Source organism: Westerdykella ornata (assembly GCF_010094085.1).
Source record: "Westerdykella ornata strain CBS 379.55 unplaced genomic scaffold EI97scaffold_5, whole genome shotgun sequence".
In the NCBI taxonomy this organism is placed as follows: Eukaryota; Fungi; Ascomycota; class Dothideomycetes; order Pleosporales; family Sporormiaceae; genus Westerdykella; species Westerdykella ornata.
In genome coordinates this window covers 618,556-640,331 of record NW_022986855.1, presented here as the reverse complement: position 1 = coordinate 640,331, position 21,776 = coordinate 618,556, and the positions used below count along the sequence as shown (strand labels likewise).

Below are 21,776 nucleotides of genomic sequence, written 5' to 3'. Positions count from 1 at the left end.
TCGACAGGGTTGCTCAAAATACGAGGGCGTAATCCTCTCGCAACACTACCTTTCCCCCTTGGGCCTCATATCCACCACCTCCAAAGGCGCATTCGCCAACTCGACCACATGCCCCGGTTTCACCGCCTCGGTGTAGATGTTGTCGACGGCGTGCGGGTGGAAGATGCCCGGTTGATTGCAGTTGAGGATGGTTTGTTTGCCGGGGGGATCGGTGAGGCGGAAGATTCCCCAACTATTTACCATTCCATGTTTTATTAGCCAGCGGCACGACAATTGCAGATCAAAGAGAGATTGGATAAGGTAGCAACGGTAAAGAGATATGGCGACGAAAACCAAAGGAAAAAAAGACAAGAGAAGTACACACCTCGGCTGTTTACTCGGCGCACACACGACCGCCACGCTCTCGGGAAGCATGACCTGATACCCCACATGCGTGTGCAGGTCCCGACTACTCATAAAACACGTCTGCGTGGGGTGCGTATGGATCCACCCCAGCACCATCAACTCCTCCCTATCGCAGTAGTCAAAGTACTCCTCCTCATTCAGCGTCTCGCACGTATCCGATGTCGAGGTCTGCTCGGGGATGAGCAGGCGCGTTACGAAGAGGGCATTGGATTTGAGGATGCCGCAGAGGATGCCGCAGGTTTCGAGGTTGAGGCGTGTGTTGGGTGAGGCAGCGGCGAGAAAGTGCGAGCGGAGGGTGTTGGGAAGGAAGACGGTGCGGAGGGGCGTACCGTTTTCGAGGTAGGCGGAGGGTTTGAAGGTGAATTCGTCGAGGGGTTCGGCTGGGGGCGTGGGGAGTTGCGGGGTGGGTGAAGGGGAGTATTTGCCGGGAATGGGTGGAGGGATGGGGAGTGCTTGAGACTCCGAGTCGAGTATCTTGCCGGGTATAGGGGGCGGGCGTGGATTCTCGAAGGGAGGAGGTGTGGGTGCAGTGGGTGGTTTCGGGGGTACGGGTGGCGGACGGGCGGGAGTGCCTGATTCGCGGTAGATTTGTTCTTTTGGAGGTCGCGCTGGTGCTGTGCCTTGGGTCGGGAGGTGAGCGTCGGTACCCGGCCATCTTTCGTGGGTACTCCTATGTGGTATTGAAGGGTAGTGGTAGGTGGGAGGGTGGGATGTCGGTCGCTGTATGTCGATTAGTACACACTGTCGGTAGGTTGATAGGGAACGTACGGAGAAGTTCTGGGTCTTGTGTTCGTCTTGTAGCCTCGCTACCTCTTGTAATTGCCGCGACAAATCATCATCGGTCTCACTATCGCTTCGTCTCCCTTCATTTCCCCAATCCACCCACAAGCCACCAGTGCGATCCTCCTCTTGCGACCGCACGGTTCTCCGCGCACTATCTCTCCGCCTCACCTCCCTCTGCGCGAGCTTCGCAGCCAGCAACCTATTCTGCCCTGCATCCAGCGTGGCCCTCTCAAAGGACCGCCGCTTGGAGTATCTCTTCTCCGCCAGGGACTCGTTCTTCGCATCTAGCCCCTCCAGCATCTCCAACGCCATCCGTTGGGCGTTTCGCCTCGCCTGATATTCCTCATGTCTCTTTGCGATGCGCGGCCTAATCACCTCCAGCTTTGCCAGATTCCGCGCGACGGCCGCATTGGCCGCACTCAATGCCTTCCTGTTCTCCGCCAAAGTCCTCTCAGGATGCTTCGCGAGGTGTTCTAGGACGAGTTTCGCGTGGCGATATAAGAGGAGATAGGTCTGAACATCGTTGCCTTCGGCCTCGTAGACGTGGGCCTGGCTGAGTGTGAGTTTGCGTATGCGGGACAATGGGAATCTGAGGAACGCACCTCCTTGAGCATGGTATCCGCAGAGCGGAGCCAATGCCGTAGCTGGATCTTGGAATCATACTCAAAGTTCTCGGCCTGTCTGGTGATTTCGGCGACGCTGAGGGGCGCCCCGAGCGATGCCATGGCGGGAAGGGTTTGTGTGCTGCAGCGGAGGTGTAGCGGGGTTGCTGGAGAGGGACGTTTCTGTCGCCAGCATCTGCTTGTATCACGGAAGGAGGATGGATGAGTCTATCATGGGTGTAGACATGCGCAATGCGGAGGGAAATGGTGGCGTGGAAGTGGAGGCGGATACCGTGATGTCCGCCGATTTATCTTGGGGTTTGAGGTTGCCTTGGTGGAGCTGCGCAAGTGATGCAGGTCCGCGTGGCAGCGGGGCACCCTGCAAAGGAGCTCGACGCGTATCTCTAATACGGAAACATGGGCTTTGGATTTATTGCTACAGTGAGCGCTGCTAGGTTTCACGTTTCTTGCGAATCCAAGACGTTCAAGCGATTGAATACGGTTGAATCACAGGTCGGGCAATAAATAACATGCTCCTGAACGCGCTACTCCTCGATGTCAGGAGACTGAATCGCGTCCTCACGTGATCGGTCTGTGAACGATGATATAGTCAGTAGCACGGCGTACGCAGGAACTATGGCCTCGATGGCAGCAGAGTATTGTTCGACGTGGGATTGCACTGGTGGTTGCGTGGGCTGATAGGTACTCGCCTCGAATACAACACTCCCCGCGCAGATACAAGATCTATTCCAACAGAGACGCGACGGAAACCAAATCGACAAGCAAGTCGAACGTCTGTCCGGCCACCTATCTCTCCCCAGAGTCCTGCGACAGCTTCTCCCACTCGCTATCCGTGCTCACATCGCCCGTCGATTCCCCCAAACTCTTCCTCTTCTTCACCGCATCGTCCGATACGGGCGCAAGCCTCGTGCTCGCCCCTGTAGTGGAAGCAGCAGTACCAGCCGCTGCTGGGGCCATAGGTACAGGTGTAGATTCGCGTCCCTCTCCGAACTCGGCCGGCCTCTCGACAAACACTGTACTCTGCATCTCCGGGCGAGGCGCGCGTCGCGGCGCAGGTTTGGCCGCCTTGACCTTATTCTTGTCCTCGACTTCCGTCTCCACTCCCTCCGTGTCATCCCCCGTATCCATGGTTTCCACCTCGCTTCCCGGTCCCCCCTTCGCCTTGCCCTTCTCCTTCTCCCTTCGCGCCTCTCGGATCCGCTTCGCTTCCTCCTCCATGGCCTGCGCGGCTCGGATCTCGCCCGCGAACCAGTTGATCGCCCACCAGAGGCCGCCGCAGAGGATCGAGAGAATGACAAAGTGTATGCTGTAGGTGGCGAGGAGCAGGGCGAAGAAGACGAACTGCAGGGCGGCGAAGCTGGCGTTGGTTGCGACGAGGAGCGTGGGCGTGGGACCCGGCGTGAAGATGGACTCCCACAGGTCGACGAGGAAGTTAGACATGTTGGTTGGCTTGGGATGGGTACGGGGATCGGAGGTATGGTGGTTGTGGTCGTGTAGCTGAACGTAGCTTGCTGTTGGGCGCGTCGTCTCTTCGATTGTGACGTCCCTGTCTTACCCCACCGGTGCCTAGCAACAGGACAGGTACACACTAGATAGCGCAGTGTTGTTTGTCGCGCAACGTCGCCCGGGAAGCGGTGGCTGTTACTAAGTGAAATCCGAGAGCTCGACTCGTCCGTGTGACGGGGCGGAGTTCCCTTGGGTCTTTCAGCGCCGGTGCTTGACGGGTGATGGACCTTTTGGCGGGGCTGACATCGGCAGAGCCTACGCTGCTGTTCCTGACCTGCCATCTTTGCCGGAACGGGATCCTCCCCAGTGGGTGAATGTACCTCTGATTGGGCGATGATGCTCACGTTGCCATGTTTAGCTTATTAAGTCGGGATGGAGGATATATTGTACGGAGTAAATAGAGAGACGTCGTGACCAGAGCCGACTTCCCTCAATCATCAAGATCCTCCGACCAATTCGGCATACCGCCGTCGTCCGAACATACACAGTTGATAGAGTCGGTCGAACTGCAGGACCCACTTCCCCTGAACGACTGCTACCATTTACCAGGGCTGACACCCAAAGTACACAGTAGTTCAAACTCGTCTTTTGCCCTCATCACACCTTCACATAACTATGCAATCCCCGCCGCCGCGACTCTCCTTGTACGAGTAGCGGTGCCGGTGCGACATCCCCTTCTGTCGACAGCCACAGCTCGAGTGCGGCGCGCAGCAAGGCAGCGGCGGTCCGATTGCGCACTGTGGAGCTCCAATTGAGCATCGTGGACCTGAAACTGAGCAGATGGTAGCAGAATAGCTTTCTCCCGGCACCATTTGGTTCACAAAGGGGTCCATGGCGGTGCCGTTGCATATCGGACAGCACATGCCTGGAGCCCACAGTCCTTGACATGTATCACGGAAGGGGCAGGTCATCAGATTCATCCCTATGCCGCAGGGTTGCGTAAGAGAGATCCATTGATGGCTGCAGGTAGGCGAGTGGTATTGCGTGCATACGCACATGTTTCTCGGATTGACCAAATCCGCTGCTTCGTTTGTGGACTTGACGAAGCGTCTCGGCGTAAGAAAAGAAGCTCCCGGATGGCCAAATGCGAGGACTTAGGTTGTTAAAAGGACAATTTCGGTGGAACTCCGATGTGGATGTAGGCTGTGCGTCCCTGAGAAGTTATCTTGCCTTTATTAAGAGTACGGCCTTTGGTGCGGGAAAAGGTAACGTGTGATGAGCGACTGTCGGTCACACATACGAAGTTGCACGGGGATTGTGAAGGAATAGAGCAGCTGATGCGACATCGCGATTGGATATGTGAATGGCAGCTCCTGTAAACCGCAGGCCGTTACTGTTCCGGTTTGGAATCCGACTCGCTGTCCTCCAGGTCTTGCCTCCGAATGGTTTGCATTAATTCATATAGCTGGCCAATTTGTTGATCTGTGATTAACAGTCAGTACATGGTCCCTTATGCATACACCTACACAGAACACTTACCGCTCATTTTGTCGAGTTTTGCCTTGTCTAATTTTCCATCTTTCCAATTGTCGCCCTCTATTGCCTGAGCATACAATTGCCATTCGGTGAGGAATCCAATCTTTCATTGATCAGTCACACATCCAGGTGATTCTTCAACTGTATCTTGGCAATCCTTACAATATGCACGGGATTGTCAATGTCTTTGTGGGCTCTAAACTCAGCCTTCACATAGAGGTCGCCAAGCGTGCGTTCCTCGGGGGGCAAACGCTTCCGATGTGCGCGAAGTATGCGTCGATATAAGGGAACTGGTGGCAGGAGAGCCATTGGCGTCCGTCGAAGGTTTGTGCCAGCGGACCCAGGTAGCTCTGTGGCTGCTGCCAACAACCTGCAGTAAACTCTCATTTCTAATGCGATGAAGCTCCGATGCGAGCTTTCGGATGACGTTTCTCGAAAGATGAGAAGCCTCAAAAGCTATTGAATAAAGAAATGGAACCTCTTAAGGGTGGTGATCGAACTGAGCATGGATGACCTCGGGATTACATAATCCGGCTGGGGGCTCGCCATTGGTCCGCGAGCATCGCAAGCTCTCCCATCCTTCACGACGTCTCAGCCCACCCCCCGCCTCATTCGAAATGCTCCCCACCCCTTCCACCTCCCACGTGTGTTTCGACCGCGTCTACGAACCAGCTGAAGACTCCTACCTGCTTCTGGATACCCTGTCTTCGGCTTCCGAGACCAGTTTCCTCCATGGGCAATTCTCAACATCTCCCGCAGCGGCAGAAGGCTCGCCGCTTGTCCTCGAAGTTGGAGTCGGGTCCGGCGTCGTTCTGGCCTTCGTAGCAGCCAATGCTGGCACACTTTTTGGAAGAGATGATATACTAACCATTGGCACTGATCTGAACAGATTCGCCTGTGAAGCCGCCGCCCAAACGGTCCAGAAGGCGGTAGCAACAGCTCCAACACGATTCCTTGACGTTGTGAATGGCGACCTGGCTTCTTCCGTTCGACCCCACTCCATCGATGTCTTGATATTCAATCCACCGTATGTGCCCGCCGAGCTGCCAGACTATTCACACCACGAAGCTTATAATGAGCCTTTGTCTGCGGGAAAATCTACCACATTTGAGCAGGACTCATACCTTCTTGAGCTGTCGTACGCAGGAGGACCGGATGGCATGGTTGTCACGAGGAGGATGTTGGAACAACTACCGACCATCTTGAGTAGTACAAGAGGGGTTGCTTACCTACTACTATGTGCACAGAATAAGCCAGAGGTCGTCAAACAGGAGATAAGAGCATGGGGTCAGGGCTGGATGGCTGAGACAGTTGGTTCAAGCGGAAAGAAGGCTGGCTGGGAGAAATTGCAAATCATCCGAATTTGGAGGGCCAATACTTCAATCTTGGACTCCATAAGTTCCCATAACCCCTGAGGCGAGCGCAATCTCCATTCACAGCGCACTATATATGCAAATCGCACAGATTTAAGATCGCACCGGTTCCAACCCAAATATCTTCCACTAGATCCAACGAGTCCCAGATGCTCTTCCACTTACTTTCGCACCAGGTATGTGGAAGACGTGCAACGGAACCAATCCCTGTACAAGGCACCCATCAGTTTCCAATCATGATATGAAGGTCGGCCAGCCCGGCGATTCCCGAAGTCGTTCTTAACATCTCCTCTCCGTCCGGAACCATCCTCTCTACCAACGTAGCGGTCGTTGTACGTCTCCTGGGGTTGTGGTGGAGTGCTTTGCACATCCAATCATTGAGCTCATCGCTGTACTCCGCGTTGTATACCGGTTGTCCCGTTGGTGTAATCCGCGGAGCTATACCAGCAAGTTCCTGTTGAGCTCTCGTCAAGTTGATCCGAGTCACCACACGCGGAGCCCGCGCGACATAATAGCGATCGATCGAATCATAGCAATTTGCACCCTTGGAGGGCTGCTCTCCGCGCTCGAGTTCTTTCCGTTTGAATTCCGTCGTCGATTGGACGGGTGATCTCCCCGTTGCCAGATAGTGCACACAAGCACCTAACGCCCAGACATCGGCCGCCGTCGTATTGACCATGGGGTTCTCCGGTGGTTGCCATTCATAAGTGCCGCAGAGTGTGCGAATTCTACCCTTTTCCGGCGTCAAGATAGTCGCGCAACCGAAGTCATGGAGTTTGAAAGAGGGGTAGGTAGTACCGTTCTGCACTACAAGGATATTCTTGGGTTTGATATCCCTATGCAGCATGCACGGGCGGCTCGGATCGGGGACAGGATCTAAAACATTGTGGATGAATCCTAGAGCCTGCGCCATCTGAGACCAGTAAGCTACCATATGAGGACGAGAAAGCTTTTCTACATACCTGAATGAAGAACCGCCATATGTACGGCTCAGGTACGGGCTTCCAGTTCTTGTTGTCAAAGTTCTTCGTTTTCCAAGCAGAAACATCTCCAAGTGGATAGTACTCGAAGAACGCAGAGCCATGGGCCGGGTCAGGACATTGATGTAAGTAGCCCAACAGTTTCACGACTCGATTGCACTCCGGTAACCTCTGCAGCATCCTCACTTCCGCATGTGCTATCCTCCGCTCTCCATCCTCATCCTTGTCCAGTTTCAGCACCTTCTTGACGACGACCTGCTTGCTCACATACTTGTTGCGCATCAGGTGAACTAAAGTATCGATCCTGGTCCAGAGCGTCCATTCATTTTGCTTCCATCGGAACACTGCCTGTTCCCTATCTGCGGAAGCCTTGGACCGCTTGCTGGTGCTCTCCGTGGCTGTAGGCGCTTCTCGTCGTTTTCGTGGCATGATGGGTTGCGGTTGGAAAGTGAGGTTGTGGGGGTATGGAGAGGAACGTTGTCAAGAGTGAGGATAAGTCAATATGGGGAAATTAGCGGGAGAGCCGGTAGCTCCAGCGTTCCCGCCCAGAGAGGAGCGGTGGAGAGTTCAGGTGAAAGGCGGTCTGCCGCCGTTTGCACGCCGGAGGCAGGAACGACTTTCATGGCTGCAAACTTTGAGTTTGCACTGACTGTGTGAAGGTTGCGGCGGAGTTGAACTATGAATCCGCTGGTCGATGAGTAGTAAGGGCCCAACTGGAATTCTCTATTATTCGTGTGCAATACTGTGAGCTTTGGCTGTTCAAAGCAGCAAAGTAGCATTGGTGAAAGTCGATATCACGTGCGGATGCCGGAACAAATATCTCCCGCGCCAGCCTAATTTGAGCGCAACTGATGTCGAGCTTCCCCACCGCCTTCACACGTCTAGTCGAGCCGTTACGCGCAAACAATCGCACTGATCACGCTTGACACCAACACACATCTACAGAGGACGCGCAATCATTGGATTTCCGCAGTCATGAAGCTAGTTAGGTGCGCACTTCCCTATCAACGGGCGCCGCAGCGGAGCTCGACAGCTAACACATGCCCACAGGTTCTTGATGAAGTGCCAGAACGAGACGGTGTCAATCGAGCTCAAGGATGGTAGGTACATTGTACTACATATTTGCCAACTCGACCCGCATCATCCTGCCATTCTCAATCAAGCCTCCAATCCTGGATTTACTTCCCCCCAGACGACCTCCCTCACCTAACCATCACAGGCACCGTCATAAACGGCACCATCGCATCCGTCTCCCCCAAGATGAACACGGCGCTCCGCGCCGTCAAGATGACGCCCAAGAACCGCGAGACGCAAACGCTCGAGTCGCTGAACGTCCGTGGCTCGACGATCCGCTACATCATCCTCCCCGACTCGCTGCCGCTTGACACGCTGCTGATTGACGACGCGCCGAAGCCGAAGAACAAGGCGAGGAAGGAGGCGGAGAGGGGTGGGCGGGGTGGAGGAAGGGGAGGACCCAGGGGAAGAGGAGGACGGGGCAGAGGGCGTGGGCGCGGTGGTCGGGGTTTCTAAGGGAAGAAGGGAAGATAGGGGTGAAGAATTCCATTATACCGTGGATCAAGTGGATATTTTGTCGATTGGACATCGGTTGATACCATGTTTGCAAGGGGGATGATTTCACAGCACTCGGTATGACGGTACCTATTTATCGTTGCATGGTCGGAAACCTCCGAAGTTGATACCAAAAACCAGGCTTCAAGCGGGATTGGGGGGCCATGCGTAACAACACGACTAAAGACAGGAGCATGCAAGGCGTTTTCGGGACACGGCAACTCTTCGAAATATAATCAATTCTGGGGCAAAAGCTCTGAGATGCAGCGACAGTCCCATATTGGAAATTGCATTTCACCGAGTATCATTCCTTTAATCCTTCTTTTTTTTTTTTTTTTTTTTTTTTTTTTTTTTTTTTTTTTTTTTTTTTTTCTATCTCTTCAACACTAATCCTCGTACGCGTTGATCTTCTATTCGTTATATCCATTCTGGTGATTCCATAACTTCATACAGGAGAAAGAACCATGGTTTTTTTTGGCTGGGCACCAATACATTTGGGATTTCATTACTAAATGCATATCTACTCGGCATCATACGGCGCCACTGGCGGGGTATCGTTGACCTGGACACCGCCCCTCTTCTTCTCATTGCTGTCATGGAACGGCAGCCTCCAGCCTCCTTCGTCCTCGGGCGTGCTGAGCCACAGCCTCATCAGATGTCTCCGCGGCGCTGGCGGAGGGTAGTCCTTGTACGCGGTGCGGGCGTGCAGGACGTGGGCGTTGGACAGGAACTGGATGTCGCCGATGTCGAGGACCATGTGCAGCGAGAGGCGCAGGCACGTCTCTTCGAGCACGGCGGCGGCGCGCTGCTGGGCTTCGGAGAGAGGGGGGATGAGGCCCTTGTCGGAGAAGCGGGTGAGGGAGCGGATGTAGTAGGGGTCCCATCTATTTAAGAGGTGGTCAGTCCAAATGTCTGCAGAAAAAGAACGTAAAGGGGAAGACGTGGGAATTAGATGCTTACTTGCAGTACACCCTCGGATTCTCCCCGGTCTCGAGATAAAACACGCTCGACCTTATCCACTCCTCCTGCCCCACGCTCGTCTCCCCCTTACGATCAAAATACCAAATCGGCTCCGTCAGCGTCCTCGCCACATCCGGATTCTCCCTCTGCAGCGTATTCCACACATGGTGACTAGAAACCAAGTCGCTCTCTCCTCCCTCCAACGCCTTCGCCACGCAAAGCAAGCCCACGATATCGCAATCATCAGCGTGGAAAAACTGCCTAGCATTCGTGCGATAGATGCGCACCTTGTCAATCTGCGTCGCGTCCTCACCCAAATCCTTCACGTGCCCCAACACATGCCCGCGCCCGTTCTGACTGACGAAATACCCTAGATACGTGCCCAGGCCCATGTACGCAACCGCGCTCTTCCGATTCCCCCACTCCGCAACGGGGAACCCCTTGAACAGGATGAACCCTTTGCCATTCAGTAACTCGTCCTTCAGACCGCGCAGAAACTTTCCAAACTGGGGGAGTGGGAAGTTGGATTGCGAGATTCCCGTCGTGGGGGTTCCGGAGGCGAGGAATAAGTCTGCCGCGGCGCTGATTTCGGCGAGCTCCGAGGGGGAGAAGATGTGTGTCCAGCGCGAGGGGTGGGAGCGGTAGTCGGAGGCTTGCCAGACGGTGGGGCCGGTGATTTCTGTGGGGAAGGCAGAGTAGGGGCGCAGGAGGGAATAGATTGGGGGGTGTTGGCCGGAGGTTTTGATGCCGTCTGGGTAGATGTGTTTGGGGGCGCGGTGGTTGGGGAAGGGGGGGAGGGAGTTCATGTTGTTTGTCAGAGGAGAGGGGAGGTCGTGCGGGGCGATGGGTTGGGTGGTTACTTCTAGAGGTGCCATGGTGAGGTGGTTTGGTGTAGGTTAGGTGTCTGAAATAAGGGAGCCGTGCTTCCGAAGACTCAAAAGAAGAAGAACGATACGAGGAGAGATGTCTAAGTGGGAGACACAGTATACCCTGAACAGATACCCAGAGCACGTACCTCAAACCACACCGTCTTGTATGTAAAGAAGTAGAAATTCCTTGAGTCCCTCAAATCGGGACTTCCACGCTGAATATATACCCCCTTTCCCCTCCCCTTCCTAAACGTCATTCCCTCCCCCTCAGCCCCTCACCCCTCACCCCTCATATAGACACACACTCCACACCGCATCCATGCACCCACCCAAGAATGATCCCCTATGGCGTGCTCGCAACCTGGCGTTGCACAACAACGCAAACCCCGCCGACAAGACAATCGTCATCTTTGCCTCGGCTACAGGTCTTGCTGGAATTGGAAATAACGGAAGATAGGGTGGGGGAGAACAAACCCAGGATGTCGAAATGTGCGATGATTGTAGGGATGGATGTGAGTGGTTATGAGGAGGGTGTTGCGAGAGATAGTGAGCGTGCTGAGATACAGTGCTGATCTATGGGACTTGGCGTGAATGGCGCAATCCCTCAAAAACTACGGTATCTCTCCAATGGATTCACTGTGATTCTTTTGCTGATAAACGCCAAAGCTACCCGTAGCCGTGCCCTATATCCGTATCTGTTCTTGTAGTCCCAGCGGGAGAAACGCCGCAACCGCCGCCGTGACACAAACATACCAACGTACGCCGTTGGAACGGAGAGGAAAACGCAACCCAACTACAGAGTACCCAACAATGAATATCCCAAAAGCCACAAACACCGCTCCCATCCATGCCCTAAAACAAAAAAGAAGCTAAAACCCCTCCTCGCACTCCCTCACCACCGCCTCCAACATACCCAACCCATAGAACCTCGCCACACCCCCATAAACCCCCAACCTCCTCCTGACCTCCCCCCTCGCCTTCGTCCCGACCCACTCACCCGCACAAGCGCAGTGCTCCATAAACTCATTACTCCTCAGCCTCCCGCACCGCCCGCACTTGAGATCCTGCGTGCACCACTCGAGCGCCATCTTCTGCACCTCGGCCACCAGCTGCTCCTCGATCCTTAACTTGTTGTACGCGGCGTGGCAATTGTCACACTTCCATTTCGGCAGCACAGATGATGATGATGATGCGTTGTCTGCTACAGCAGCAGCACCAGGTGGCGGAAGAAGCGCAGCCTCGCGGCACAAATCCAAGTCCCTAGACGCGGTGCACTCGTCGCAAATCACGCCCCGCACATAGAGCTGCGCACTCGGATTCACGAAGCTGGCTTCGGCGCTGAACTCGCGAATGTCGAAGAGGGTGAGGAGGTCTTTGCGGAGGCGCCGGGCTTCGAGCGTGATGGCGCGGTCGAGGCTGAGGACCTGCATGATGGACTTGACGAGTTGGAGGACCGGGTTGGACAGGTTGAGATGCGAACCTGGGAGTTTGGGGAACTCGTAGTCGGCGGCCAGGTCCGGGTGGAGCATTTCGGTGTGTTGGCGTCGGAGGAGAGTGGAGATTTGCTTGAAGAGCGGTTTGGTGAAGGACTTGGGGAGGATTTGCGTCTCTTCGGTGGGATCCACGGTGAGCGGTCGGAGTGGGATTTGCGTCAGACGAGGCGTCGAACCGTCCGTGACCGCAGGACGCTTCCGTGCATGCATCAGCTCGATGAACTCGACGACCCAGTCGTGGAAGTACGGTTGGAGACTGGCCGGAAGGAACTGTGCAAACTGCCAGCACATGATGTTGTCTAGAGTCTGGTTCTCCGCCTCCACCACCTTCTCGCACCCTTTACCACCATAGTTGAACTCGTCGTACCAGACGAGATAATCCCAATACTCTTTGACCTCGAGGTCCAGAAACTGGAACAGCGGCTTGGCCTGGATCGTCTTGAGGATATACTGGCTATAGGCGTAAGCATTCCCAACCTCGGCCTTGGTCGTCTGAAGCAGTAATCGATTAGGGCCTGCGAAGACGACGTGTGAGCCTACGCGCTTGAAGTCAGCCATCAGCTGCTGCAGAGCCTTCTTAGACATCATCTGAACGTAGTAATGGAGCGCTCGATCGTATAGGAAGGAGCCCGGGCTCCCGACCCATCGGACAAGATGTTGCACCATCACGTCCGCCATGTAATCGCCCCGTTCCGCTTCGCACCACCAAGCCTTGACCATCTCGCGGAGCACAGTGATGCCAGCTGTGGCAAACGCATTGTCAGAGTAGATGACATTGGTGCCGTCGCCTGCTGCATCCAGAGAAGGTGCCGCAGGATTGAATGACACCGAGTCTGCACCCTCCAGCTCATTAATCAAGGAGGACGAGAGAACAGTGTTGATGGCGAGATTGCGCAGAGTCAGATCGATACACACCGACGAGTAGGTGCCCGGGTTATTGACTGACGGCATCTCCACGGTCTCGAGCGGTGCAAGAATGTCATCCTTCTCATAACTGGCGTGGTCGGGTTTAGCAGAAGCAGACCACCAGAGGACGACCTTGTCCTTCTGGAGTCGCCTAGCATAGGCGATGTCGATGAGGAAACGCGGGTCGTTGCTCTCCAGGTTGCACAGAGGTATGTTGCCATAGCGAGAAAGTTCGGTCAGATGCGTGACCCACGAGCCCAGGTCGAGGTAATGGGCTACGAGCCGCTTCGCGACAAACGATTGCCAGCCGAGTGGTGGCAGCTGTTTATCTGATTCTTCAGGGTGCAGAGGTAAGATGGGTAAATCCTTCAGAAGAGGTATGTCATGGGAAAGCAGTGCCTGGTTTGGAGACTGGATGATGACGATGATAGGCTTGCCTTCTTCCTGCTTCATCTTCTTAATGGTATCACCAATCTCCAGCAGTGCTTTGCGTCTTGTTGTAACCTGGGTTGTCCGGAAATGAATGCTCTCTTGGTATTCGACACAGGTCTGCCATGGTTCACCATTATTGTCCTCCAACCTTTTTTGTAGTGAGCCGACATAGATGCGATCCACGTTGGGCATGCCCTGCAGGTCTCTTGTCCGATTCTGGATGATAATGTGTGCAGTGTCCTTGGAAGTCGAGAATAAGGCATAGATGTTACGCTCTCCACTGCTGACATGGTACAGGTAGAGGTAGCTGATCGCAGCTCCTGACAAGTACGGGGCCTTGGATGGCACTCTACGCAACGAGCTCAGATCGAACCCTTGCTCAAGGCCCTTTCCGAGGACACCCTTCTGAGACTCGTCAAAGGTGCACACATTTCCGAGCTTGAGAATGGCGCGAATGTTCAATGGCACCTGCTTTTCGTAGATGCCTTCGACACTAGGGTGGCTGAAAAGGGCAGCGAACTGCTTCGCCTCTTGAACATAGGTCTGCTCGGGCAATTCCAACTTGAATAGATGGACCGAGGGATGTCCGTTCGGAAGTGTGTAATTGACGACCTTTTCAACGCTGCACCCACTGATGGATATGTCGGGCAGGTCCTCGCTTCGAAAGTTCACATATAGCTGCCGTGGGACCACAATCTTGAGCATATGGATCTTCTTGTCGATCAGTACGAACGCCCTGACTTCCCCGGGCGTCTCGGTTGGCCGAAGTTGGATGAGCTGCCACGTGCTTATGAACAAAAGCTCAGTCTGGTTGCGGAAGAAACTGCCAATGGCATCAGAAGCGTCGATTGGCTTCTCTCCAAACAGTTGGCGCCTCCGCTTCCGGGCTTGCCTCTGAATCTTCCACTTCTGCTTCTGGTATTGAAGCCAGCCGGAGTAGTCTTCAGTAATGGATGGCATAACCTTCGGAAGAGCGGCATAAGGGTTGGTTTGAACTGCAACTGCAGGCTCGGGTTCCTTTCGCTTCGCAACCATCTTTGTGACGACTCCTCTCTTGACCTGCGACTTCGGCGACAACCCTGAAGATCCAAAGTCCTCAAGGTCTCCCGCGCTGACCCTAGTGTTTAAGGTATTGGGATCAACATCCGTAAGCGCTTTCTTGCCAAACATGTCCGTCATCTTCTTCTGCTGGAACTTGTCTTCCTTTTGTCTTATACGTCGATCAAGCCAATCGGGATGCGGAACCCTGGGAACAGGATTGCGGACTTTCTGCAGAGCAGCCGGGATCGTGATAAGCTTCTGGATGACAGACGCAAGGCGCTCTCTGTAGTATTCCCAATCCAGAATGCTGCGAGGGTCCATATCGCCCGGATCATCACGAAGCCACTTCCGCAGGAAGAAGCGCTTGACGGACTCTTCTGCAGAGAAAATAGCTATTGGGATGGCACGGTCAGTGACCGGCGCATTCTTGGGTCGAGCAGATATAAGATATTTGCAGTTGAGGCCTTTATCCTTGACCATCTGCTCGCCCAAGAACTCGGCCAGCCGCTTGGCGGTGGTAATGGCAGTGGATTTCTGGTTTCCGTACTCCTCGAGCGTCTTCGTCATGCTCTTGTTCTCGACGATGAGATCAATGAGCTCCTCATCTGCGAGAGTGGCGCCGCGTGTATCGAGAATATCGAGCCAGCGGTTCGCGATTTTGGCTACAGCACCATAGGTCTCTTCAAGGGTCGTACCGTCCAGGAAGAATTTGAAGATCTGCCCCTGGAAGTTTTTGATAAGCTTGAGTTCTCCACGGCGCTTCAATTCGAAACCCTTCAGTTCAGCTAAGCTCCCGTCATGGTTGAATACCGCGTAGCGTTTTTTCAAGTTCTTGTCCTCCTCCTTGGACGTAGGCAAAATCATTGCCTTGTAAGGACCGTCGACTTCGAAGAAGATGGTGTTCTCGCTGTGCTTCTCATACCGAAACGTTGCCGGGTCCACCAAGGTCTCATATTGGTGATTCGTAAATTGCCCATGAACCAAGTGATTCAACATAACGCAAGGATAGGAGATGGTGAGCTTCTTGCCGTTGTTCAGCTTGAACGCATAGTTCTCCGGGAATGTGGCAGGCAGAATGCACCAGATACCATCGGTGTCAAGCTCCAACGGTCGCCCTATCCTCTCTACCAGTGAACGAGCCAGCTGGATGATTCTCGCGCCTGTCAGACACGTGACACCAGCCATCTCCAACGAGTACCAGCGGGATCCCTTTCTCATGACATAACCGTAGAAGCTGTTGAGAATGACTTTGTGGGCCAACTGCATCGAGTCGAACAGAACGATCATCTTCTTGGCGTTATCAATCTCTGCGGCAGGAGCACCAGCGGCCTTGAGTGTTTCCGTCTTGCCTTTCCAGACCTTCTGCTTTCCTTTGTAGTCATAGCGTCGATCTCGGAAGTCTCGGACAGTGTCGATGTAAAAGGGGTTCTCGCGCTGGCAAATGATGGCTTCCCGCACAATTGTCTTGGATTCGTGGATCTTGTGGTAGATCTTCTTGCTGTACTCCTGCAGGCGCTTCTTGACCAAATTCGCCTGTTCATCTGCTGACAATTCTTGGAAGGTCCGGACGGGCGAGTTCTTGTACTTCCCTGGAAAGCGTTCATTCTCCAAGGCATGACGAACCATATTGTACTCATCTCGTTTCGCCGGTAGAAACTCGCCTCTCCAGGCCCAAGGCATCCGTCGATCGCAAGTCTTCCCCGGACGGTTAAAGTCGCATGCGGCACAATCTGATTCTTTGATCATGGAGTCGGGCTGCAACCGGTTGCTGGTCATGATGTTAGGGTACATGGAAGCGACGTCCAGATGGTAGATCAAAGGACGTTCGCTCCGGTTCGGGGTGGCCTTGAGTTGGTTGAGCTTCTCAGCAATCTGCGCTTTGACCTCATCGTAGTTCACTACATCCTCAAGCTTCTTCTTCTCTTCCACTACGATGCTGAACTTGAGCGCGGCGTCCAGATCTCTCAAGAGCTCGTCAATCGCCGTCGGGTCCACTGCAAAGTTGCATGGTATATCGCTTCTGAACACACCGGCTTCGATACTTTCGACATGACCTCCAACGTACGTTTCTGATTCGAGCAGGTGGCCCTCCCAGAAGGCCTCTTTAGGAGCTTGATGCTTGTTCGGCAGTACGATTCCTTTCTGATATGCTTGAACCATCAGCAACATCTCGCAGAGAGTACCGGTACCTTTCCGCAGAACATCATCCGGAGGAAGCGGCAGAATCGTGCAGAGGGCGAAAATGAAGGGATGTACATATTTCATGTACAAGTAGTAGGTCGCAACGGCATCAGAAACCGAATACTCAGCAAGCGTCTGCGGCCGTTCGCTGGCATAGGGCGTCATGAGTTCCGGATCCAGCTCGTCCGGGTCGTATCCTAGCTTTGCAACCGTCACCGCCTTCAAGCCTCGACTACCTTGTGGCAGGTAACTGTCTCGGTTGACCCAAGCAAAGGCGTCCATATGTGCACAATAATCGGATTGGTAGACGTCTTCACTGTTCTTCCGAAATCCAATCTCTTGATACATGTCGATTCCAAGCACACTGGCTCTTGCCTCCACGAACGGCCAATCGAAGAAGTCACCGTTATACGTGACCATAACCGTGGGTTTCGCCTCCTTGATGTGCTCGAAGAAGCGCTCTAATACTGCCTTCTCGTCTGGCTCGTTGAAAATCATAAAGGGACCCTCATATTCCGGTTTCGGCGTGTACTCGAAGTCCGCAATGTCTTCGGAAACGATCTCGCGGTTGGTGATCAGAAAACCCTGACCATCGATCATGTACGAGATCATCATGATCTGGTCGATAACAGCATCGGGAAACTTCAGGGGTAATTTGGTTGTTTCGATATCATACGCCATAACCACCGGATCGGCAGGTGTCAGTCGCTCTTCTATACATGTCATGGTCGTGACGCCGTGTTTTGCTTCGACCGTGTACCATTTTCCAATTCTTATATCTGCAGCATGGTCAGCTGTGCATGGAAAGCTACGGAGACATACGCACCTTTATCAATAGCTACTCGTACATGGTAGGGAACGTCGTATTCCCGGATATCTATAATGAAATCGCTGGCATCAATCGTAGAAGTCGTTCGTTTCTCATATTCCAAGTCATCATCATACATGTCGAAGCCAGCTTCCGCGCTGCACACATGTCAGTCAACCACCCAAAAGCCGGAATCACAACTGACTCACCTGGCCACTTCGGCATATGTATCCATCGCATTCACCTTCTTCTTATTCTTCTCCACGAGAGGACCAATCACCTTCCTCACAGCGAGCAGATCACTCACATTCGCGAACGAGAGCTGCAGAAAGGTCCTCCTATATCCCACAAGATGATTCGGCATAGAAAGATCCTCCTTCTCCACCCTTTTTATACTCTTCACGAGCCCCTCAAAAGCTCTCCGACACCACTCCTCGACCTCCGGCTCCTTCCCCCTCTTCACTGCCAGCAGGAAGTACGGATCATACTCCAGCGTGGCCTTGAACGTCTCCCCATCCTCGCCAATGAAGTAATAATCCACCCCAGCCTTCCCGCCAGGTACATTCTCATCCTCAATGGTCGTCGAATGCATATTGCAGAGCCATCCCACTTTCTTCTTCCCCGCCTCGTAGCGGGGGAATCCCATGGCCTCATCGATGCTGTGCGCCAGGCGGATGGCTTCGAATTTCTCATTTTGGGAGGTTGCTTCGGTGCTGCGGAGGGTGGAGGCGTCGACGGTCTTTGGTTTGCGAGGGCCGTAGGAGGCGGTTCCGTTTTTGCCTACACGGCGGAAAGGTTGGCCTGGTCGTCGCGGCGCCATGGTTGGTATGGTGGAGATGTGGAGACGGTAAACAGGTGTTTAAACAATTAGATGTACCATTTGAGCAATCGGAACTGTAGAAAGGGAAAAGGGTATCAAGAACAGGTTGGTAGAGCAGTAAGAGATGTGAGGAGAGTAGCGGAAGAGCAATGTGGAAAGTCGAGGTCATGAAAGCACGGCCTCGCACAGAAACATGGGGCAGGCGCGTCCTTACGCGTCCTGTTCGCGACTCCCCGACTGGTCTGGTAATTGAAGTGTGGCTGTTGAGCGGCCGCACCGCCACAACAGGCTTGCAAAATATGGAACCAACTCAACCGCATCACCGATCTTCAATTGCATTTCGGCCACCACCACAGCGATCCCGCGCCCGACCGTCCCTTTTCCCGCCCCTTTCCTTCTACTCAGTCACATCCTAACACAATGGCCGACGACTCCAGAGACAGCGATGCGCAAATTCCACAGCGGCCAAAAGGCCCAGCGAACATCATGCCCGGCGGAACCGCACACACAGCAGGAGGGACGCCCGCGGACCACGAGCCGACATATTTCGAAGTCGTGAAGAACCTAGGGCCGGATTACTATTTGAATTTCCACAGGCGGCCATGCGTACGGGACAGCCAGCTGGTTGGCATAGGGGCAGGGTTCGCGGGTGGTAGTCTTGCGGCCATATTAAGGAGTGAGATTCCTTGGTGGACAATCTGGGATGACGGTATACTGATGAGGGGACAGGACCTGTAATGCAATGTTGTCACGTCGCGGTGTTCAGTTGGCTCGGTGTATCATGCGCTTCATATCAATATTGTCAATACTACCGCAGCAAGGAGAAGGAGGGGATCCGGCAAGCAAAAGAGCTCATGGAGAGGAAACGTGCATCGATCGAAGCGAAAAAGGAGGCGCGGAGAAAGGCGAGAGAAGAGCAGGAAAGATTAGAGGAAGAGCGGAGAAAAGAGGAGGAGCGGCGAAGATCGTGGAGTCACTGGTTCAGTAAGAATGTGAGGTTTTGGTAGGGCATGGGGAAGAAGTCGGGCCGGACTATGTACAGGAACTTGTATGAGAATTGTAATATACGGATTGTACCGGCGAACCGATCCATGGGACAAACGCCCTTGATCCCGCATTACCGTACGGAGTCGATGTCAGGGGAACTCGGAACAGACAAGGCGATCCCTAATTTCCACAAGCGTCGCAAACAAGACTTTGTCGTCATTACATCATGAGATCGTGGAATCGTACATGGAGAGGTACCCGTCCTCATCTCATCCCCCGTCTCTCAGCTACGCTATACATCCAATACACGACGTCACGTTATATGGCGAATCGGACAGCTCGTCTAGTCGCGTCATGCTCCTTGCTGGCGATCTCCCTTTCGACGGTCCCTTCCCTCGAACTGGAGCCAGCGCCTGCGACTCCTCTACGTCGTCTTTCGCTCCTCTTGGCTCTTGCTTCCCTCGTCTCTCGAGCTCTCCATTCCAACAGTTGCTGCCTTCGTTTTTGTGCCCTGGCATAGGCGATGGCAGGAGTAGGTTTGAAACCGATTCCATTGATGCCCGTTCCATCATCGTCCGGATCCGTCGAAGGGTCGGCAAGGTGGCCAGTGATTTCGCTGTCCTGCCACGTGAGCGAGATGGGTGGGGGTGAGGGTGACCTCCGAGAGCGGGGTCGAGAGGGGTTCGCCTTGGACCTTGCTTTTTGGCTCTTTGGATTTACGTTGTTCTGAGCAAATGCGGATGCCTCTATCGCTCCGAAAACGACTGGCCGTGCGATTGCTATGGAATCTTCGAAATCCACAACGGGGTGGTGCCTCTCCGCATGGGCCTGCGGTGTCTCTGATATCTCCGCCGCACTACCGGTCCAAGGCCCCTCAGCGACGACATCCTGTATCTCTGCTGTTGCCAGTTCTATTTCGCCAACAGTGCCAGGCGCAGGCCGGAATATCTGGGTATCATCCATGGCTTCAAGTTTGGGCTTCTTCCGCACCATGTCATCGATTGGAGTAAGCGGGGTCCGTGGGAGTGCTGAAAGCGCTGTAATCCTCAAGTCGCGAAGCTGGTCAACGATGCCATTTGTAGTCGGGCTGCTAGGTGCAGCGGGCTCCAAGGCAGATTGGGAGGATGTGCTCAGTGCAGGCGGGAGGTTGTCGCGTTTGCGCTTCGGGGATGGAACGGCGCACAGCTGCGTCGGAGGCATATCTCGGTTGAGGCGTTACATCGGTAAAGCTGGGTCTATACAACATAAAAGGAGAAAGTCTGCTGTGCCAAAGGGCCAACCGATCCAAGGGGGTTGGTGGGGATGTTGTTTGTCCAAGTGAGTGAATTGTTGTTGATTGAACTCATGGACCAATATCCGAAGTGAGGGACCAATGTGGGGCAGCGGCACGGACCACCCCGTAGGGCTGAGGTTCGCGACCGACATGGGACGACGCGTTTGTACATGAGATCAAAGTCCACATGGAGGGACCACGTTCGTTCGCCCTGTCCGTCACCAGGTGACATCAATTATGCTTTTTGTTCTACTACTCCGTACTCCTGCTGAGCATGAAAGGACTTCCAATAACATCAACCTTCCAGGAAGCCCAAAGGATGAAAAAGCCACTTGGTTGTTGCCTGATTGATATCACAGCTTTATAAGGCGATCAAAGCAACTTAAAAAAAGCGGTGACAACGAATAACCGCCCTGTCTCATCCACTCCTCTTTCACTCCGTACAGCTGGGCCAGAAAAGACTCCTGGTTAACTAAGTCAACTTTTCCAATCTGACATAGACCGTGCGCCGAGCCATCAAATCGTGGTGGGACCATCACGATGCAGCCCAAGATCTACGAAAGCTTCAGAAGGATACCTCGTGGACAATCGCGTCACTCGGGACGTAAGTCTCTTGAGAAAGGAGACTCGGACCCAAGCTCCAGGACTCAGCACCAGGTCGAAGGGGAAAGCGGCGAAAGTAGGCGACCTGAGCAACACGAGTGGAAGCAGCATCGCTCGAGCAAAGGACAACATCTGCAAGAAGAGTCCGAGAATGGATCCACTGGCAAACCCGAATCCTCTACCGCCCGCACCTCACGTGGAAAGAGATATGATTCCGAACCGCACTTGAGAGCGAGTGCAGAGAGGGATTCCTCGGACCGGCATCGAGCTTCCTCGTCTGAAAAACGGCGTGCGCGAGACGATTTGCATAGGAGCGTCCCACCTAAGAAATCCTACAGGCGGAGACCATCAGAGGAAGAAAGCACGGGAAGACCTTCCCCTGCCAAGCATCGTTCCTCCTTCACTGGGAAACGACCGACCCGTGATGAGCTGCGTCCCAAGGGCCGGCCAAAGGAAGAACACTCCAAGAAGAGACCGTCCGAAATGGAGGACAGCAGGAAAGATGGCTCTGACACGCATCGGATCGTTGCTGAAAGACGTCGATCTTACTTCGAGAATCGCCCCAACCGCCAAGTCCCGGGTCGAGCAGCTGCACAGGCAGACAGAAAACAGCACGCATCCAGACAGGCTTCTGAAAAGCAGGTCACGGAAAAGAGTTCCCCTGATCCGGATGCATCTCCCTTCGCGA

The 21,776-nt window shown here is 54.0% G+C and overlaps 10 protein-coding genes across 10 annotated transcripts; 3 read left to right on the top strand and 7 right to left on the bottom strand.

The window, feature by feature from the left end:
* Positions 1–45: 45 nt before the first annotated feature.
* On the bottom strand, positions 46–1,913 carry EI97DRAFT_456749 (uncharacterized protein; the record flags this gene model as incomplete). The annotated part of the gene is made up of 4 exons (XM_033800757.1): positions 46–232; positions 365–1,125; positions 1,174–1,737; positions 1,791–1,913. 4 exons carry the CDS (start codon positions 1,911–1,913, stop codon positions 46–48), a joined length of 1,635 nt encoding a protein of 544 aa, XP_033655870.1.
* A 504-nt stretch (positions 1,914–2,417) lies between these two features.
* On the bottom strand, positions 2,418–3,606 carry EI97DRAFT_431572 (Pkr1-domain-containing protein). The gene has a single exon (XM_033797969.1). The coding sequence runs from the start codon at positions 3,249–3,251 to the stop codon at positions 2,598–2,600; it is 654 nt and encodes a 217-aa protein (XP_033655869.1). The 5' UTR covers positions 3,252–3,606; the 3' UTR covers positions 2,418–2,597.
* Positions 3,607–4,481: 875 nt separating this feature from the next.
* EI97DRAFT_250775 (putative ACN9 family domain-containing protein) lies at positions 4,482–5,265 on the bottom strand. The gene is made up of 3 exons (XM_033794139.1): positions 4,956–5,265; positions 4,797–4,896; positions 4,482–4,739 (listed from the first exon to the last, which is right to left on the bottom strand). Exons 1-3 carry the CDS (start codon positions 5,178–5,180, stop codon positions 4,648–4,650), a joined length of 417 nt encoding a protein of 138 aa, XP_033655868.1. The 5' UTR covers positions 5,181–5,265; the 3' UTR covers positions 4,482–4,647.
* Positions 5,266–5,385: 120 nt separating this feature from the next.
* On the top strand, positions 5,386–6,299 carry EI97DRAFT_250764 (uncharacterized protein). Its single transcript, XM_033794138.1, has one exon. The coding sequence runs from the start codon at positions 5,411–5,413 to the stop codon at positions 6,206–6,208; it is 798 nt and encodes a 265-aa protein (XP_033655867.1). The 5' UTR covers positions 5,386–5,410; the 3' UTR covers positions 6,209–6,299.
* A 90-nt stretch (positions 6,300–6,389) lies between these two features.
* EI97DRAFT_486448 (serine/threonine protein kinase-like protein) lies at positions 6,390–7,885 on the bottom strand (the record flags this gene model as incomplete). Its single annotated transcript, XM_033802163.1, has 2 exons — positions 7,129–7,885; positions 6,390–7,079 (listed from the first exon to the last, which is right to left on the bottom strand). The coding sequence occupies exons 1-2, from the start codon at positions 7,573–7,575 to the stop codon at positions 6,390–6,392; spliced, it is 1,137 nt and encodes a 378-aa protein (XP_033655866.1). The 5' UTR covers positions 7,576–7,885.
* A 187-nt stretch (positions 7,886–8,072) lies between these two features.
* EI97DRAFT_492821 (Sm-like ribonucleoprotein) lies at positions 8,073–8,676 on the top strand (the record flags this gene model as incomplete). Its single annotated transcript, XM_033802339.1, has 3 exons — positions 8,073–8,135; positions 8,197–8,246; positions 8,366–8,676. The coding sequence occupies exons 1-3, from the start codon at positions 8,122–8,124 to the stop codon at positions 8,674–8,676; spliced, it is 375 nt and encodes a 124-aa protein (XP_033655865.1). The 5' UTR covers positions 8,073–8,121.
* Positions 8,677–9,235: 559 nt separating this feature from the next.
* On the bottom strand, positions 9,236–10,782 carry EI97DRAFT_492819 (taurine catabolism dioxygenase-like protein TauD; the record flags this gene model as incomplete). Its single annotated transcript, XM_033802338.1, has 2 exons — positions 9,676–10,782; positions 9,236–9,599 (listed from the first exon to the last, which is right to left on the bottom strand). Exons 1-2 carry the CDS (start codon positions 10,548–10,550, stop codon positions 9,236–9,238), a joined length of 1,239 nt encoding a protein of 412 aa, XP_033655864.1. The 5' UTR covers positions 10,551–10,782.
* Positions 10,783–11,169: 387 nt separating this feature from the next.
* EI97DRAFT_465650 (DUF1744-domain-containing protein) lies at positions 11,170–18,367 on the bottom strand. The gene is made up of 3 exons (XM_033801480.1): positions 17,615–18,367; positions 17,424–17,563; positions 11,170–17,376 (listed from the first exon to the last, which is right to left on the bottom strand). The coding sequence occupies exons 1-3, from the start codon at positions 18,223–18,225 to the stop codon at positions 11,414–11,416; spliced, it is 6,714 nt and encodes a 2,237-aa protein (XP_033655863.1). The 5' UTR covers positions 18,226–18,367; the 3' UTR covers positions 11,170–11,413.
* Positions 18,368–18,645: 278 nt separating this feature from the next.
* EI97DRAFT_373505 (uncharacterized protein) lies at positions 18,646–19,232 on the top strand (the record flags this gene model as incomplete). The annotated part of the gene is made up of 2 exons (XM_033795405.1): positions 18,646–18,901; positions 18,955–19,232. The coding sequence occupies 2 exons, from the start codon at positions 18,646–18,648 to the stop codon at positions 19,230–19,232; spliced, it is 534 nt and encodes a 177-aa protein (XP_033655862.1).
* EI97DRAFT_431569 (uncharacterized protein) lies at positions 19,041–20,550 on the bottom strand. The gene has a single exon (XM_033797968.1). The coding sequence runs from the start codon at positions 20,410–20,412 to the stop codon at positions 19,531–19,533; it is 882 nt and encodes a 293-aa protein (XP_033655861.1). The 5' UTR covers positions 20,413–20,550; the 3' UTR covers positions 19,041–19,530.
* Between the last annotated feature and the right edge of the window lie 1,226 nt (positions 20,551–21,776).